This window comes from Nicrophorus vespilloides, unplaced genomic scaffold (genome assembly GCF_001412225.1).
Source record: "Nicrophorus vespilloides isolate i.1.1-1 unplaced genomic scaffold, Nicve_v1.0, whole genome shotgun sequence".
NCBI lineage: Eukaryota > Metazoa > Arthropoda > Insecta > Coleoptera > Silphidae > Nicrophorus > Nicrophorus vespilloides.
The window spans coordinates 92,922-108,738 of NW_017096076.1; the positions used below are offsets into that span (position 1 = coordinate 92,922).

At 28.9% G+C, this 15,817-nt stretch overlaps 5 protein-coding genes across 8 annotated transcripts; all 5 read right to left on the reverse strand.

Annotated features, from left to right (window-relative positions):
* Positions 1 to 1,052: 1,052 nt before the first annotated feature.
* Positions 1,053 to 1,603, reverse strand: LOC108569419. Its single transcript, XM_017930964.1, has 2 exons — positions 1,537 to 1,603; positions 1,053 to 1,478 (listed from the first exon to the last, which is right to left on the reverse strand). The coding sequence occupies exons 1-2, from the start codon at positions 1,597 to 1,599 to the stop codon at positions 1,140 to 1,142; spliced, it is 402 nt and encodes a 133-aa protein (XP_017786453.1). The 5' UTR covers positions 1,600 to 1,603; the 3' UTR covers positions 1,053 to 1,139.
* A 326-nt stretch (positions 1,604 to 1,929) lies between these two features.
* Positions 1,930 to 2,653, reverse strand: LOC108569408 (general odorant-binding protein 2-like). The gene is made up of 2 exons (XM_017930949.1): positions 2,523 to 2,653; positions 1,930 to 2,268 (listed from the first exon to the last, which is right to left on the reverse strand). Exons 1-2 carry the CDS (start codon positions 2,580 to 2,582, stop codon positions 1,930 to 1,932), a joined length of 399 nt encoding a protein of 132 aa, XP_017786438.1. The 5' UTR covers positions 2,583 to 2,653.
* Positions 2,654 to 6,154: 3,501 nt separating this feature from the next.
* Positions 6,155 to 9,040, reverse strand: LOC108569410. 4 transcript variants are annotated; one of them, XM_017930952.1, is made up of 2 exons: positions 7,764 to 7,906; positions 6,155 to 6,538 (listed from the first exon to the last, which is right to left on the reverse strand). In XM_017930952.1, the coding sequence occupies exons 1-2, from the start codon at positions 7,821 to 7,823 to the stop codon at positions 6,200 to 6,202; spliced, it is 399 nt and encodes a 132-aa protein (XP_017786441.1). In that variant the 5' UTR covers positions 7,824 to 7,906; the 3' UTR covers positions 6,155 to 6,199. The 4 variants fall into 4 exon arrangements, with proteins under 4 accessions (XP_017786441.1, XP_017786443.1, XP_017786442.1 ...); XM_017930954.1 differs by lacking the exon at positions 6,155 to 6,538 and adding an exon at positions 7,297 to 7,698 and having other exon boundaries at positions 7,764 to 7,892; XM_017930953.1 differs by lacking the exons at positions 6,155 to 6,538; positions 7,764 to 7,906 and adding exons at positions 7,301 to 7,698; positions 8,896 to 9,040.
* Positions 9,041 to 11,694: 2,654 nt separating this feature from the next.
* Positions 11,695 to 12,203, reverse strand: LOC108569415. Its single transcript, XM_017930958.1, has 2 exons — positions 12,140 to 12,203; positions 11,695 to 12,091 (listed from the first exon to the last, which is right to left on the reverse strand). The coding sequence occupies exons 1-2, from the start codon at positions 12,200 to 12,202 to the stop codon at positions 11,753 to 11,755; spliced, it is 402 nt and encodes a 133-aa protein (XP_017786447.1). The 5' UTR covers position 12,203; the 3' UTR covers positions 11,695 to 11,752.
* Positions 12,204 to 13,151: 948 nt separating this feature from the next.
* On the reverse strand, positions 13,152 to 14,106 carry LOC108569409. Its single transcript, XM_017930950.1, has 3 exons — positions 14,047 to 14,106; positions 13,658 to 13,990; positions 13,152 to 13,277 (listed from the first exon to the last, which is right to left on the reverse strand). Exons 1-3 carry the CDS (start codon positions 14,104 to 14,106, stop codon positions 13,152 to 13,154), a joined length of 519 nt encoding a protein of 172 aa, XP_017786439.1.
* Between the last annotated feature and the right edge of the window lie 1,711 nt (positions 14,107 to 15,817).

Here is a 15,817-nt window from a genome sequence, read left to right on the forward strand (position 1 = left end):
ATTATAGAGGTATAAAAATAATCACCATTAGTACCAAAAGTACAGTTCGAAACCCCGACTGTATCGAAATCCCGACTGTATCAAAAATCCCGACTGTATCAAAATCCCGACTATATCGAAAATGTCTTCAATAACATTTTTAAATTATTCCGCAGTTTACTTTAATTAAATATATTTTCAATTACAAAAATTATCGGCTGTTCGGAAACCGAATTATTTAAAAAATGAAGGCATTTTAATTTGTATCACTTTATTGCAACATACATAACAGTAGATAAAATAGAACTTTGATAGCCGTTGATTAGTAGGATGGCGATAAAATCCTTGTTAGATATAGTTTTAGTTCTTTATTCCCAAGGTTGTTTTGTAAGTGCCAATGTATATATTTAATTTATTTTAGCTTTCCAGTCTGATTGAAGGAACATTTGCGAGGACTATAAGGTGGGATAAATTTCACTAATTTGTTTTAGGCTATTTAGAATTTCATTTAGGATTTAAATAAACTGAACTACAAGTAAACTCAGAACTCAAAAATACAGATATTGTACTGAAAATACTGCACCTCTCCAATATGCTCCAGATCACTTTCCGTTAGCCATTACAGGGGTTGAATTGAGTAGGGCCTTTTCCAACAAAATATCCTTTTTTGTTCCTGACTTTGTTGGTACTTTTACATGCTGGATTGAGTAGGTTTGATACCCACTTACCCAAGTACTTGTTGATTCATATTTGATTCAATCTGTTATTTCATCTGCAAAATAGAGAATTTAATTAGTAGAGACATATGAAATATCTAAACATTAGCTAATCAGGAAATAGCGTATGTAAGGATAATTTTTATTTATTTCAATACATTATTTATAGATTTAGTGAGTAGTAATAAAATAATTAAGTAATATATGTGGTGGCGAACTTGTAATAATATAAGTTTTCACACAACGTAATAACATTTTTATTTTATGTAATTTGAGGTGACTTTGATTAATTAAATTCTAAGATTTACAAGAAATATGAATAAATTTAAAACTTTATTACTTAATTTCTAATTATTCTTAATGAACTTCGTTCTGAGTACGTTCAAGTTAAAATTTGAAGCGTACCAACGTTGAGAGTTTAAAACACGATTTGCTATCACTAAGTTAAAAGTTTTTCAGTATACACTGATGTAGATCATATGCGTCTTCGCAAGAATCTATTATATCGTATTGAGGAAGACATTTATCCATAGATGCCTTTGCTTCCTGTATAATGATGGGGTCATCCATGTAACTGAGATACGCTTCTGGTAGAAACCGATGTTCTTTGCTAAGCAATCCAAATAATTCGATCATGCACAAACTTAAGCATTTTATCTCTTTGCGACTGGGAAAGTCTCTGATATCATCAAGATCTAATGAGTACTTAGGATCAACGTGCACACTCTTCGTGCAAATACTAGCAACTTCCGCAATTCGTTCAACATCCTTTTTAGCGTATATCTAAAACAAAATGCATTTAAATTAGTAACACAATCTAGTTTAATATAAAATAATTCACGATTTTGTTTGCGTTGACGAAAGAGGTCACAAAAAGTACGACGATTAGTGGTAATGTTCTCATATTGTTACATAAACCTCGACTAAAAGCTGTAACAGTAAACAAGCCTTTTTATTGAAAAAAGTTAAATATAAAAAAAGAGATAAAATAACGGTATGTTAATTAATATGTAGATTAATTTTAATTTATTCTTAATGATTCCAAAGTGCATCATATTTATTTTTTATAATTAATTACTATTTTTTTTATATTGAAATGTAGTTGACAGCAAAATTTTAAATGTCAGGTAAATTAACTTTTTCAAACAACATTGAAATCACTTCACAGTTGAAAAAAGTATTGTACAACAGATTTTATTTATTTATTACATTTGCTAATATTAATATTTTTATTCTACAGGTTAACAAGGATGCATTTATGAAGATCGTAGGCGATTTGACAGGATTTCATTGTGTCATACATGAGCGTGCACTTATCCATAGATGATGATAATGTCTCTTTAACGACTGGATTATCGAAAAATTGCAAGAACTCTTCGGAAATGAAATGAAGTTCACTATCCATCAGGTTAAACTTCTTCATCATGCATAAACTCAGGCATCCTATTTCATTGTAGTTCGGAAGCTGGTTCTTGTCATTCAGTTTGGTCAAGTAGATGGGATCCACGCCTTCTTCTTTTGCACATTCTTTACCTCCAGCTACATATTTATCTATAGACTTGGCTGAGTATTTCTGCGAAAATCAATTAACATAGTTAAAAGAATACAATATATTTTTATAATTATAATACCTCGCACAGTGCGGTTCCGTGTATTTGAAACCGAGCAACTAAATACTTACAAAAAAACGCACAAAAATAGACTTTGTATAGAATTTATTTTGATTTTGTTTAAACAAAATTTTGTTTATTTTTGATATTTTTAAACTCTGAATCCGCACTATGTGAGATATTTATTATAATTAAAAATAATTATCTCATAACTTACTATTTCGATGGCTTGGGTAACAGCCGCTAAAATGACGATAATTGCAAGTGTAGTTTTCATATTGGCGCTTCAACCAAAAGTAAATGTTATAATTCATAGGTGTTCTCTTTTATTGCAACCAAATTGACCTTTCTAGACAGGTTTAGCTATAAATAATGTTTTTTAAACTTTTTAGAATTATGTTTTTTTTTTTGTTGACAATTTCTTTTTGATTCAGTTAATTATATTTGTTTTTTTTGTTATTGCTATAAAACAACATTCCTTTATAGTTACATAATTACAAATGTTAAATATTGATTTTACAAACTGTAAACGTTTATTTTAAGACAATTATATAATTATATGAAAAAATAGAAAACAAGGACAAAGTTCTGTTTTAACATCATATTTTCTTAGGAAAAAAATAATAATTTAAAGACATTCATTACTATTCATTTTTTATGGGTTTCTGTAAAGTAAATTTTATTTTCATTATTTAATAGTTTTCTAGGATATTATAGTCTTTATTATACATTTTATTTTGTTATATTTTTTGGAAAAAATAAATTGATTTTTTTTTTAAATTAATTAATTATAATAATTTATTGGCCAAACATCGATACATAAGAAGAAGAGAAAAAAAAGTACAATTTATACATAAATAAATTTTAACATACAATAAAATATACTTATACTTTTTTGTTTTTCAATTTCATAAAACTGTCAAAACTATTAACTGGTGTGTTTTTATGTATATATAAATTATATTTAGAATGATTAAATGTTTACTTTTCCCGTCATTTATATACTGTAGCTGTATAAGCATGACATAAATTACTAAAGTTGATTACATGTTGCACTTTATTAAGCATGTAGATTGTGGGTAATAAAAAATAGTAATAAGCGAACGTTTATTTCCATTTTCACTAAACATGCATATATAATCTTTCAATTATTGTAATCAATGTTTGTTTAAACTATTAATATCAATGAGAAAACGTGGTTACGTAAACTATAGTCTTTGTAATATACAATAATAAATTCACTTTAATTTATACAAAACGTTATCAATTACTAGTGTTTTCTAGTACACATATTTAAACATTTAAACAGGTAAAATTAAATGTTTCACTTTTAATATTAATACAGTTACACTACCCATAGTGCGGATTCATTATAGTACGCTTTAAAAATTTTAAAACAAACTACAATTTAGTTATGTAAAGAGCTTTTTTATGCTGTTTATTTTTCTGTTTTTATAAAAATAGTCCTTAATTAGTCCGGTTTCAAACAGTGATACAAATTATTTTGATTGATTATGACAAGAAATAAAAAAACAATTTTCGTCTGATTTCTTTAAAGTGCTCCAATTTTGTATGTAATTAAAATAGGAATTATAAAATAACAATTAACCTGCATTAACTACTAATACAGTTACACCTCCCATAGTGCTGCTTCGATCAGTGCGGATTCATTAATTCAAAATTTTAAAACAAACTATATTTTAATTGAGTAAAAAAATGACAAAAGAAACTTTCTGTTTTTATAAAAACAGTCCTCGATTAGTCCGGCTTCAAACAGTATTTTGATTGATTATGATAAGATATTTAAACCAATTTTCGACTGATTTCTTTGAAGTTCCCCAATTTATATGTAATTAAAATAGAAATTATCTAACTAGTAAACTGCAATAACTACTAATACAGTTACACCTCCCATAGTGCTGCTTCGATCAGTGCGGATTCATTATTTTAAAATTTTAAAACGAACTATATTTTAATTGAGTAAAAAAATGACAAAACAGACTTTCTGTTTTTATAAAAACAGTTCTCGATTAGTCCCGTTTCAAATAGTGATGCAAAGTATTTTGATTGATTATTATAAGAAATAAAAAAACAATTTTCGTCTGATTTCCTTGAAGTTTTGCAATTAATATTTAATTAAAATAGGAATTGTCTAACAATTAACCTGCATTAACTACTAATATAGTTACACCTTCCATAGTGCTGCTTCAATCAGTGCGGATTAATTATATCAATATTTTAAAACGAACTATATTTTAATTGAGTAAAAAAATGACAAAAGAGCCTTTTTGTGTGTTGATTTTTCTGTTTTTATGAAAACAGTCCTCAATTAGTCCGCTTTCAAACAGTGATACAAAGTATTTTGATTGATTATGACAAGAAATAAAAAACAATTTTCGACTGATTTCTTTAAAGTTCCAAAATTTATATGTAATTAAAATAAGAATTATCTAACAATTAACCTGCATTAAATACTAGTATAGTTACACCTCCCATAGTGCTGCTTCTATCAGTGCGGATTTGTTATAGTACGCTTTCAAAAATTTAAAACGAACTACATTTTAATTGATCAAAAAAGGCTCTTTTTGTGCTATTAATTTTTCTGTTCTATAAAACAGTCCACGATTAGTCCGGTTTCAAAGATTGGTGCAAAGTATTTTGAAATAGGAATTATGTAACATGCATTGATTATAGCTCAATTCTTAATTTCTTTATATATTGAAATTTCTTTTTTATACCTTAAAAGGAAAAGTAAAATACAAAAAAAATCTTATGTTAACTGTATTTATTGATATTTCATACACCTTTTAATAATATTGATTACATTATTTACTTTAATCCGAAATTGGCGAGAAGGCAATTATGTATATTGTAACCGTCATCGCACGTTTTCATCTGCTGTTTGTAGAAACGACATTTAGTAAAAGAAATTGCCACTTTGGCAACCGTAGCTGGATCAACTAACAACTGTTTCAACTTATCAAAGCTCAATCGACTCTGAGAATCTAATAAATTCAGCTTCTTAGTGATGCACAACGATAAGCATTTGAGAGTTTCACGATTCGGTAGATCTTTGATATCGTCAAGTCTCCTCAAATATTTAACATGCACTTTTTCCTCCTTCGCGCATTCGCGTCGAGCGGCATTAATTCTTTGCACTTGTGATGTTGCATATTTCTACATAATTAAAAAAAATACATTTTACGAAAAAGTAATAATTATCTTCCAATAGAAAAAAAAACTAATAATTACCAACTTCTCTGCACAAACAAAAGTCATCAAAATAATAAAAACTGCGAATATTTGCTTCATCTTTGACAGTCTACACCGCTTGTAGTCAATGCTTGTTGTATAATACTTGTTATTTTTTATGAAAAACTCCGCTATTTATTCCAACTTTTTGATTTATTATTTTTTTAAATATTAATTTTCTGATTGTGGATAATAATAAATAAGAGATTTGGGGCATTAATTTCCATGTAAATGTATGTTATCAATGCATATATATCCACACCAATTTCATAATCAATGGAAATTTACTTTTTATGGATATACTTACATTTTCCTTAAATATAATTATTTATTTCAACTGTAATAATATTGTTTTATGAGAATAAAAGAAAGTTTTGTCATTTATCTTTAGGTTAAATTATCAAACTTTTTTTATACTTAATTACATAATTTTGTATATTTTATTGCAAAATGATGAAAATATTTTATATCATATCTTCAATATTTTGATATATTTAAATTAATAATTATATAGTTTATTGCAATACAAAGGAAAATAAAAATATTACTAACACTAGTGTTAAATCAGTTTATTAAAAATAAAATACAATAGAAAAATATTAATTGCGAAAATATATTAATATAATATGGAAACAAAGCAAATCAGACATTGACGAGAAGACATTTATGTATGTCGTATCCATCATCACAAGTGTTCATCTCTTTTTCTTTAAAATCACATTTAATATAAGAAGCAGACACTTCAGCAATCATGTCTGGATCATCAAACAATTGTATCGTTTTATCATAACTCAAAATACTCTGCGAATTCACTAAATTCAGTTTCCTTATGACGCAGAAAGACAAGCATTTGAGGGTTTCACGACTTGGTAAATCTTTGATGTCATCAAGCAGACTTAATAATTGAATATCTACGTTTTCCTTTAGTGCACAATCGCGTCTAGCAGCATCAATTACATCCACAAATTCGCTTGAATATCTCTGAAAAAAATACAATTTATATAGAAATTAATTAATAATTGGGCAGACAATCAAATAATCAACATTTTTTTTGTATTAATTCCTCTGCACAAACAAAAGTCATCGAAACGATGAACACTACAAATGCCACAAAGGTTGGTGTTAAAATGATTGACGAAAAAATCAATCTTCGCTTTTTATTTTCTCATTGTTGCACATAAATACTAGTCGATTTACATGAGTGCAAAACAAGTTCAAATAAGTATGAAATGAATAATTGTATTCAAATATTTTAAATAAAATTACCATTATTTTAAGCTGTGAGAAGAATATATTATAATTGCAAAATTCATTACATTTATTATTAATATATTGTAGAATTTATTAATTAAACATTAGGTATAAATATTTTAGTGAAGATGGTTTGAGCACATAGGGAAATTGTATTTGTTGACTCTTCAAAAATAAGTCTGGACACTGTAGAATAGTTTGTAGTTTTGAGCAAGAACGGATCACAACACCAAATGAAATATTTGTTGAAGTTTATAAATGAATATTTGACCGTTATCAGCAGTGAATTGGCCACAACGGTAACAATTTTGAATATTTGTGGTAGGAGAAAAGTTATACATTTCATATAGATTCTTTTGCAATGTAAATATTAATTATATGTGAACGAAAGCTGAAGTTATAATCATTCAAATTGGTTAAAGTTTTTAAATAAGTTTATGTTTGGTAGATACAAATAAATGAAATATCTGTGCTTAAATCAGTTTATTTAAAAATAAAGTACAATAGAAAATATGAATCATTTAATCATTTTTATGCTGTATAAGAAAAAAAAATCAAAGATTGGTGAGAAGGCAGTTATGCATATCGTATCCATTCTCGCAAGATTTCATCTGATTTTCTTTAAAATTACATGCAGTGTAAGAAGAGGACACTTTTGCAATAAGATCTGGATCAAACAACTGAATCAACTTATCATAGTTTACTAGACTTTGAGAATCCAATAAATTTAGTTTCTTTGCAATGCAAAACGATAAGCATTTGAGATTTTCACGTTTTGGTAAATCTTTGATATCATCAAGCAGAGTTATTAATTGAACATCTACGTTTTCCTCATTTGCACATTGACGTTTAGCATTCTCAATTATATCAACAGATTTTGTTGAATATTTCTAAAAATAGAAATCATGTACATATTATTTAACATTATTAATTATTTTTAATATAAATTCCTTACCAACTTCTCTGCACAAACAAAAGTCATCGAAACGATGAATACTAGAAATGCTGTCTTCATGTTTATTCGAAAGTTTAATCACGAAAAACACGTTGTATAACAAAGGTTGGTGTTAAAATGATTGACGAAAAAATCAATCTTCGCTTTTTATTCTCTCATTGTTGCACATAAATTCAAGTCGATTTACATGAGTGCAAAACAAGTTCAAATAAATATGAGATGAACAATTGTATTCAAATATTTTAAATAAAATTACCATTATTTTAAGCTGTGAGAAGAATATATTATAATTGCAAAATTCATTTCATTTATTATTAATATATTGTAGAATTTATTAATTAAACATTAGGTATAAATAATTTATTGAAGATGGTTTGTGCACATAGGGTAATTGTATTTGTTGACTCTTCTAAAATAACTCTGGATACTGTAGAATAGTTTGTAGTTTTGAGCAAGAACGGATCACAACCCCAAATGAAATATTTGTTGAAGTTTATAAATGAATATTTTACCATTATCAGCAGTAAATTTGCCACAACGGTAACAATTTTGAATGAAAGCTGAAGTTATAATCATTCAAATTGGTTAAAGTTTTTAAATAAGTTTATATTTGGTAGATACAAATAAATGAAATATCTGTGCTTAAATCATTTTATTTAAAAATAAAGTACAATAGAAAATATGAATCATTTAATCATTTTTATGCTGTATAAGAAAAAAAAATCAGAGATTGGTGAGAAGGCAGTTATGCATATCGTATCCATTCTCGCAAGATTTCATCTGATTTTCTTTAAAATTACATGCAGTGTAAGAAGAGGACACTTTTGCAATCAGATCTGGATCATCAAACAACTGAATCAACTTATCAAAGTTCACTAGACTTTGAGAATCCAATAAATTCAGCTTCTTTGTGGTGCAAAACGATAAACATTTGAGATTTTCACGTTTTGGTAAATCTTTGATATCATCAAGCAGATATATTAATTGAACATCTATGTTTTCCTCATTTGCACATTGACGTTTAGCATTCTCAATTTTATCAACATATTTTGTTGAATATCTCTAAAAAAAATAGAAATCATGTAGCCATTATTTAACATTATTACTCTTTTTTTTTAAATAAATTCCTTACCAACTTTTCCGCACAAACGAAAGTCATCGAAACGATGAACACTACAAATGCTGTCTTCATGTTTAATGTGTTCTTCGTTGTATGGTTTGTGTTAACTAACTGGAAAAAGAAAATAAATTTCCTCTATTTATTCTATCTTTGCCATAGTCACTTTTAAATGATCTTGCGTTATTTATGCATAATCTTTAGTCAATTTACATAAGCGCAAAACAAGTTTAATTATTGAATTATTGTTAATAAAATTACCATCACTGTAAGCAGTGAGATTAATACATTTGCAAATCAAATTTCATTTCATTTATTATTAATATATTGGAGAATTTTTTAATTAAGCATAAAGTATAAATAGTTTATTGAAGATGATTTGAGCATTTAGAAAAATTGTATTTGTTGACGTCACCAAAAAAAAAAGTTTAATTTTTAAGCCTACTATTATGGAAATCGGGACACTGTAAAATGTTGTCGTCTATGTGGTTAGGAAAATTTGAATGAATATAATTATTAATATGTGGTTGTTATTTCTTTAACGTTATTACTAAGACTAATGTTTATTACTTAAGACTCTTACTGAGACTAATTAGAAATACTTATTATATGTATACAATTAACTAAGGCAACTAGATGGGGTGGGAGTTTGAGGAGTAAGGCAGTGATAAGAAACTCCGCTTCAGGTCAATACTCCTTTGCCTGTTATATGCATCTTGGTTTCGAGTTCAAAATAGGAAGGAATGTTCTTATCTGTCAGTGCTCTCGATCGAATCTTTTTAAGAAGGATTTGGTCATTGCTCTCGATAGTATTCTCTCTTAGTGATTGAACACAACATTACACTTAATAAACAATTAATTTTACTATCTAGATACGCTCAGATTCCAAAACTGTTTTTTCTTTTAACGGTTTTGATCTACCTGTAAAATTGTACATGTTTATTATATAACTAAGAGAAATTGAAGTCAGTTCAATGTTGTTGCTTTTCATCTAAGTAAATATTTAACTTATTTCCAATCAATCGTACAGAGACAATCAAAGTCTGGCGACTGAAAGTAACGTAAACAGACATTAAACGCGAAGTGCAGATATTGAGTTTGAAAACTTTACCAGACAAACAAGCGAGAAAAATAAGAATGACAGAGACGCTGCGATCGAAACGTTTAAAATCTATACAAATAATACATGATGTTGTGTCTAACCATTATTATTATTATTATAATTGTTATTATTAGTGTATTAACGAACTAGAGACATCCACAGTTTGTATAAACAAAACCACCGAGGCCGAATCCCGTAGGAACGCTTAATCATCAATATATACAAACCCTACTCTTGATCACAACTCCCACCCCGTATTAATAAATATTAACTTTGTAAGTAGAATAAGTATTTAGAATTAGTCTCAGTAAAACCTTAATAAGATGAACATAGTCTTATAAGAATCTTAATATGACGAGCATAGTCTCAGATAAATCTTAAATCGACCAAATAACGAATAAAGTGATGTAAAACCAAAGCAATTTCATTAAATTCCCAAGTATTGAAACTCCACAACGAAAACACCAGACAATATTTCACTGTGTGCAGGAATTTGACAATGAAAACTTCAAAAGACCTGGAAGAATCACATTCAAGCAAAAAGAAAACAACTCGAAATTATGTTCAAGGTACTCTACTGGCTATTACGGAAAGACTCGCCAATTTCAAAAGAAAACAAGTTCTTGATCTATAAAGTAATTTTAAAACGTGTCTGGACATACGAAATACAGCTAGGAGGGTTAGCAGTAGATGCAATATTGCGATCATACAAAGATTCCAGTCGAAGAAAGAAGGATCATTGGTGCTCCATGGTACATTACGAACAGGAGAATTCATGAGGACCTTCAATTGGAAACAGTAGAGGAAACAATTACCAAAAACAGTAGTCGATACCAAAATATACTAGACAGTCATCCAAATATACTAGCTGTCAATTTTCTGGACAATAGCCTAACAACACAGCGACTGGATCTACCCTTGAGATTCAACAAATAACCAATAAGTAATGGATAATCGCCAATGGGCGATGTCCAATTCAAATCTTATCAACCGCCAGATCATTTACTGAATGTTTTTATTATATATAAATAGTTACTCATCTGTGCTTAAATTAGTTTATTTCAAAAGAATATATATTTTTGATATAGTCGGGATTTAGATATAGTCGGCATTATGTTTGTCGGAATTCTGGTTGTCGAGATTCTGATACAGTCAGGATTATCATTGTCAAAATTTTGATATAGTCGGGATTTAGATATAGTCGAGATTATGGATGTCGGGATTTTGATATAGTCCGGATTTCGAACGTCGGGATTTTGCTACAGTCGATATACGGTATTTCAGTTGTCGGGCTTGCGATTGCCACCGCTATAGATCTACCTGTAAAATTGTACATTTTTATTATGTAACTAAGAGAAATTGTCGTCAGCTTAATGTTGTTACTTTCCATCTAAGTAAATATTTAACTTATTTTCAATCAAACGTACAGAAACAATCAAAGTCTGGCGACCGAAACTAAAGTAAACAAACATTAAACACAGAGTGCAGAAAATGAGTTTGGAAACTTTTCCAGACAAACAAAAATGACAGACAGACGCTTTAATCGAGACTTTTAAAATTTATAGCAATAATACATGAAAACTTCAGGACATATTTGAAAGTGGAATAACAAATATAAATGTATACACAAATATTATCTTTTTTTATAAATGATAATTATTAATAATAAAACATAACGTTAAAGGATAATTAAAAGTTTATATTGAAGAACATTATATTATATGTATTACATACAAAATAATTATTGAAGAACCAAACATACGAAAAAGCTCATACATTGTAAAGCAGACACTGTTGAACGTCGTAACCATCGTTGCAAGTTTGTATGCTTTTTAAATTAAGCTGGCATTTTGCGTACGAAGCTGGTACCTTAATCAATAGACTTGGACTACTAAACAACTGCATCAACTTGTCCAACTCCATAATATTGTCATCGTTTAACAAATTCAACTTCTTTATCATGCAAAGCGAATGACATTTCAGAATTTCACGACTCGGCAAATCTTTAATATCATCAAGTTTGAATAACAACTTCGGATCCATTGGATTCACCACTGCACATTCTATTCTAGTTAGTGCGATTATATTTTTGTATTCTGCTGAAAATACCTGAAAATCAACAAATTAAAATTAACAAAAATTCATCTAATATATTACCAATTTCTCTGTTCTTATTGGGGCTGTAGCAGAAAGCAGTAAAACTGCTAATATTGTCTTCATGTTCTCGTTTAGTCAAATGAATATTTTCTTATCTGGTTCCTTTTTATAGTTAATGATAATTTATTTTTATTATCGTACGTGTTGAATGTCGGTAATTTTAAATTATATTATTTGCTACTTTAGCACGAACACCAACAAATCAACTCGTTTGCTACCGACATGTAAATAAAGATAATACATTAATGTACTATTATCAAATGATTTGAACACTGCTTAATAATAAAATCCATATATACAAAAGCAATTAGATGAAATAAATTTAACAAACATTATTCCTCTTTCATGTATTTTTACTGTACTTGATATTGATTTAGGTACATCAGCTTTGACGTTTACTATAAATCTGTCTAAAGAACTTTCCTTCTGTCTTTTCCTCAGGACGTTTGAGATATATAACATTATCAGGACATTCCCTGACAAAGCTTTCTCCTTTAAAATAAGTCCTGCAAGGCTTTTTCTTCTAAATGATTGATTCGTAACAATTAAAAACTTGTTAATTAAAATTGTTAATTTGTTAAGTAAAAAATGTTTATTGATGAACAATTTTTGAATTAACTGTATTACTTTCATAATTCATATAGTTGTAAAAAAAATATAAATTTAATAAAAAGTAACGTAGTATATTTTTTTCTGTTTAATTCCGTGATATTTAGAATTTATACTTTGCTCAAAAAACATTTGTATAAATCGTTAGCATCCTTGCACGTGCTGATTTTCCGATCTTCAGGCAAACACATCTCGATTGCGTTTTCGGCGCTATCCTTAAGAATCGGATCTGTGAAGAAATTCCTAATAATATCATTTCTGAAGTGTTCCATTGAGTGTTTAGATAAAGACGTCTAGCGTATTTCGTTTCGAAGCTTCCATTTCATTGCTGTCACGATATTAAGGCGAATTTTTACACTACATTGTTACGAAAAATGGACACACTACGAAAGAAAATATTTCCCTAAAGAAGTATCTGGTGTCTGTTTGGTGGTCCAGCATTGGTGTTTTTAACTACAGCTTCTTGAGACCTAGTTAATCGTTTACCGAAGATCTCTAATGTAACCAAGTAGACGAAATGATGAGGAGTCTTGGGAATAAGTAGCCAACATTGGTGAATAAAGACAGATCAAACCTTTTGCAAGTCAATGTTTGATAAGAAGTCGCACGAATAACGTTGCTCAAACTGCAAAAGCTGGATTTGGAAACTCTCCGTCACCCATCGAAGTCTTCAGAACTTAGACTAACTAACACGAAACTGGCAAAGCTGTATTGATATCTTAGGCACATACTTAGGTTAATTCGAACTCGGACGTTTCTTACTTAATATTATCGAAATAATATCAAAATTATACTTGTTTTTTAATTCGTTTTCAAAACAGTAATATAATATTATAATTAACTAGAATTTGAAATATGAATATTAATATAATTATTTTCTGTTAATTTCTTGATATTTACAATTTATACTTTGTTTAGAAAACATTGGTATAAATCGTATGCATCCTTGCATGAGTTAATTTTCTGATCTTCGGGCAAACATCGCTTGACCGCTTTTTCGGCGCTATCCTGAAGAATCGGATCGCTGAAGAAATTCTTAAGAATCTCAATTCTGTAGCGATTGTCATCATCCAAAGCATTGAATTTCTTGATCATACATAACATTGTACAGTTTAACTCTTCGTGGGTTGGATAATTGTCGATATGAAAAAGTCTCGGCAAGTGTTTGAAATCTACATTTCTAGTCTCTGCGCATTCCCTTCCGATTTGTGTCAACTTTGGCTCATATTCTGAAGTAAAATTCTAAAAAAAAATAATATATATAGATATCTTTTTTTTATTATATAACAAAAACTCACCAGTTTTAATGCTTGAACGTTGAAAACAAGCACAGCGAATAATACAACAGACGTCTTCATCTTTTATCGAAATAATGAGGAATATTTGGATTCTGTTTCCTTTTATTAGCAAAATAATTCATAAATATACAGTAAGTTTATTCGAATGTTGTTTTATATTAGCAGCAAACAGGTATTTTTTTTAATTAACTAATAAATTTTACTTTTTTTTACAATAAAGTACAACTAATATATTTAAGTTATGTTGTCTCGCTAAATATATTTTGTAATTAATTTTTTTCTTAAATTACTTCAATATTTTCTGTGATTATTAGTAATCAAGACGTTTATAATATATACTAATAATACATAAAAACTTCAGAACACACAAAAAGTCCAATACTTCTTAAACATGTTGTCGTGTCCCAGAAATGGAATTCTGGACACAGTGGTATATTATCTGGTGTTGTCATTGGAGTCTCAATAGTTGGGATTTTAATGAAATTCCTTTGGTTTACATAATTTTATTCGTTACTTGGTCAATTTAAGATTCATTTTCATAAAAATAAGGTTTTACTTATTCTACTTACAAAGTTAATTCTTATTAATACAGGGTGGAAGTTGTAAATAGGGTGGGCTTTGTAAATATTGATGATTAAGTGTTCCCACGGGATCCAGCCTTGGTGGTTTTGTTTATTATTAGACCGGGACAAAATCCAATGTATTTGTTTATATAAAAAAAATGATCGATTACGATTGTACGTGTAATGATCATTAAGTGTTTATAATAAGGACTTGAATTCGGAGTAAAGGTATAGGAGTATCGATGGTAATGTTTACGCTTGGTCCCCTATGTTCATATTAAGTGTATTGAACTGGAATCACGGTACAGATTCCCTGATGTATATGTTTATATAATAATGCGGCTAAGAGACGCCATGGAGGTCTTTAGTTCGTTAATACACTATATTAATAATAATAATTATATAATAATAATAATGGTTGGACACAACAATGCATTTTTTTTTAACTATTATTATTTATTCACAATCTGCCAACATCTCTGGCAATCGAATGTTTTTTTGGACAAGACAGAATGAAAAAGAAAATAAAAACAGAAAAAAACGAAATAAAAAGCATGGAGCGGAACGATTTCCCATCGGAAATCTTCCTAAAAACAAATACAAATTTAACTAAAAAATGAATCCAATGACAATATTAACCCAAAAAAAAATCAATTTTGACGACACTATGAAAATTATATAAAAATATTCATTCTAATAGACAATGAAACTAACTTTTAGTTTCTAAAGGGGAGGTCGAGGGTGTTGTGTCTATGGGGGCTGTCACTATTATCTAGCAGGGATAACGCGAGACTGTTGGGGTGGTTTTCAAGTCTGTTCTGGTAACGGGCACTAAACTTGGGGATTTCACTTTTAACAGTGTTCTTGTGGAGGTCATTATGTATCGTGTCGTTAGTCTGCACCATGGTTCGCAGGCACTTCGACTGGAAACGTTGCAGGATCTCGATGTTGGAATTGCTGGCTGTTCCCCAAAGCTGGATGCCATATGTCCACACTGGCTTCAGCACTGTCTTGTAAATCAGTAGTTTATTTTCGAGGGATAGTTGTGATAGTTGTGATCAACACCGGTTCCAGGATGCTTCCCTGCGGCACGCCCGATCCGATCGGATACAGCTGTGCTACTTCACAATGTAATAACAAAGAATATTGCAAAATTGTAGTACAGTGGTGCCTCACACAACGAACTTAATTCGTTCCAGGAGCAAGTT

Coding starts and splice junctions, on each gene's coding strand:
- LOC108569409 (XM_017930950.1), bottom strand. CDS start 14,106: ATGAAGACGTCTGTTGTATTATTCGCTGTGCTTGTTTTCAACGTTCAA. Junction 13,991..14,046: donor ACGTTCAAGCATTAAAACTG/GTGAGTTTTTGT, acceptor ATTTTTTTTTAG/AATTTTACTTCAGAATATGA. Junction 13,278..13,657: donor ACCAATGTTTTCTAAACAAA/GTATAAATTGTA, acceptor CTTATTCCCAAG/ACTCCTCATCATTTCGTCTA.
- LOC108569419 (XM_017930964.1), bottom strand. CDS start 1,599: ATGAGAACATTACCACTAATCGTCGTACTTTTTGTGACCTCTTTCGTC. Junction 1,479..1,536: donor TCGTCAACGCAAACAAAATC/GTGAATTATTTT, acceptor ATTTTGTTTTAG/ATATACGCTAAAAAGGATGT.
- LOC108569408 (XM_017930949.1), bottom strand. CDS start 2,582: ATGAAAACTACACTTGCAATTATCGTCATTTTAGCGGCTGTTACCCAA. Junction 2,269..2,522: donor TTACCCAAGCCATCGAAATA/GTAAGTTATGAG, acceptor TGATTTTCGCAG/AAATACTCAGCCAAGTCTAT.
- LOC108569410 (XM_017930952.1), bottom strand. CDS start 7,823: ATGAAGACAGCATTTCTAGTATTCATCGTTTCGATGACTTTTGTTTGT. Junction 6,539..7,763: donor TTGTTTGTGCAGAGAAGTTG/GTAAGGAATTTA, acceptor TATTTTTTTCAG/AGATATTCAAGCGAATTTGT.
- LOC108569415 (XM_017930958.1), bottom strand. CDS start 12,202: ATGAAGACAATATTAGCAGTTTTACTGCTTTCTGCTACAGCCCCAATA. Junction 12,092..12,139: donor CAATAAGAACAGAGAAATTG/GTAATATATTAG, acceptor GTTGATTTTCAG/GTATTTTCAGCAGAATACAA.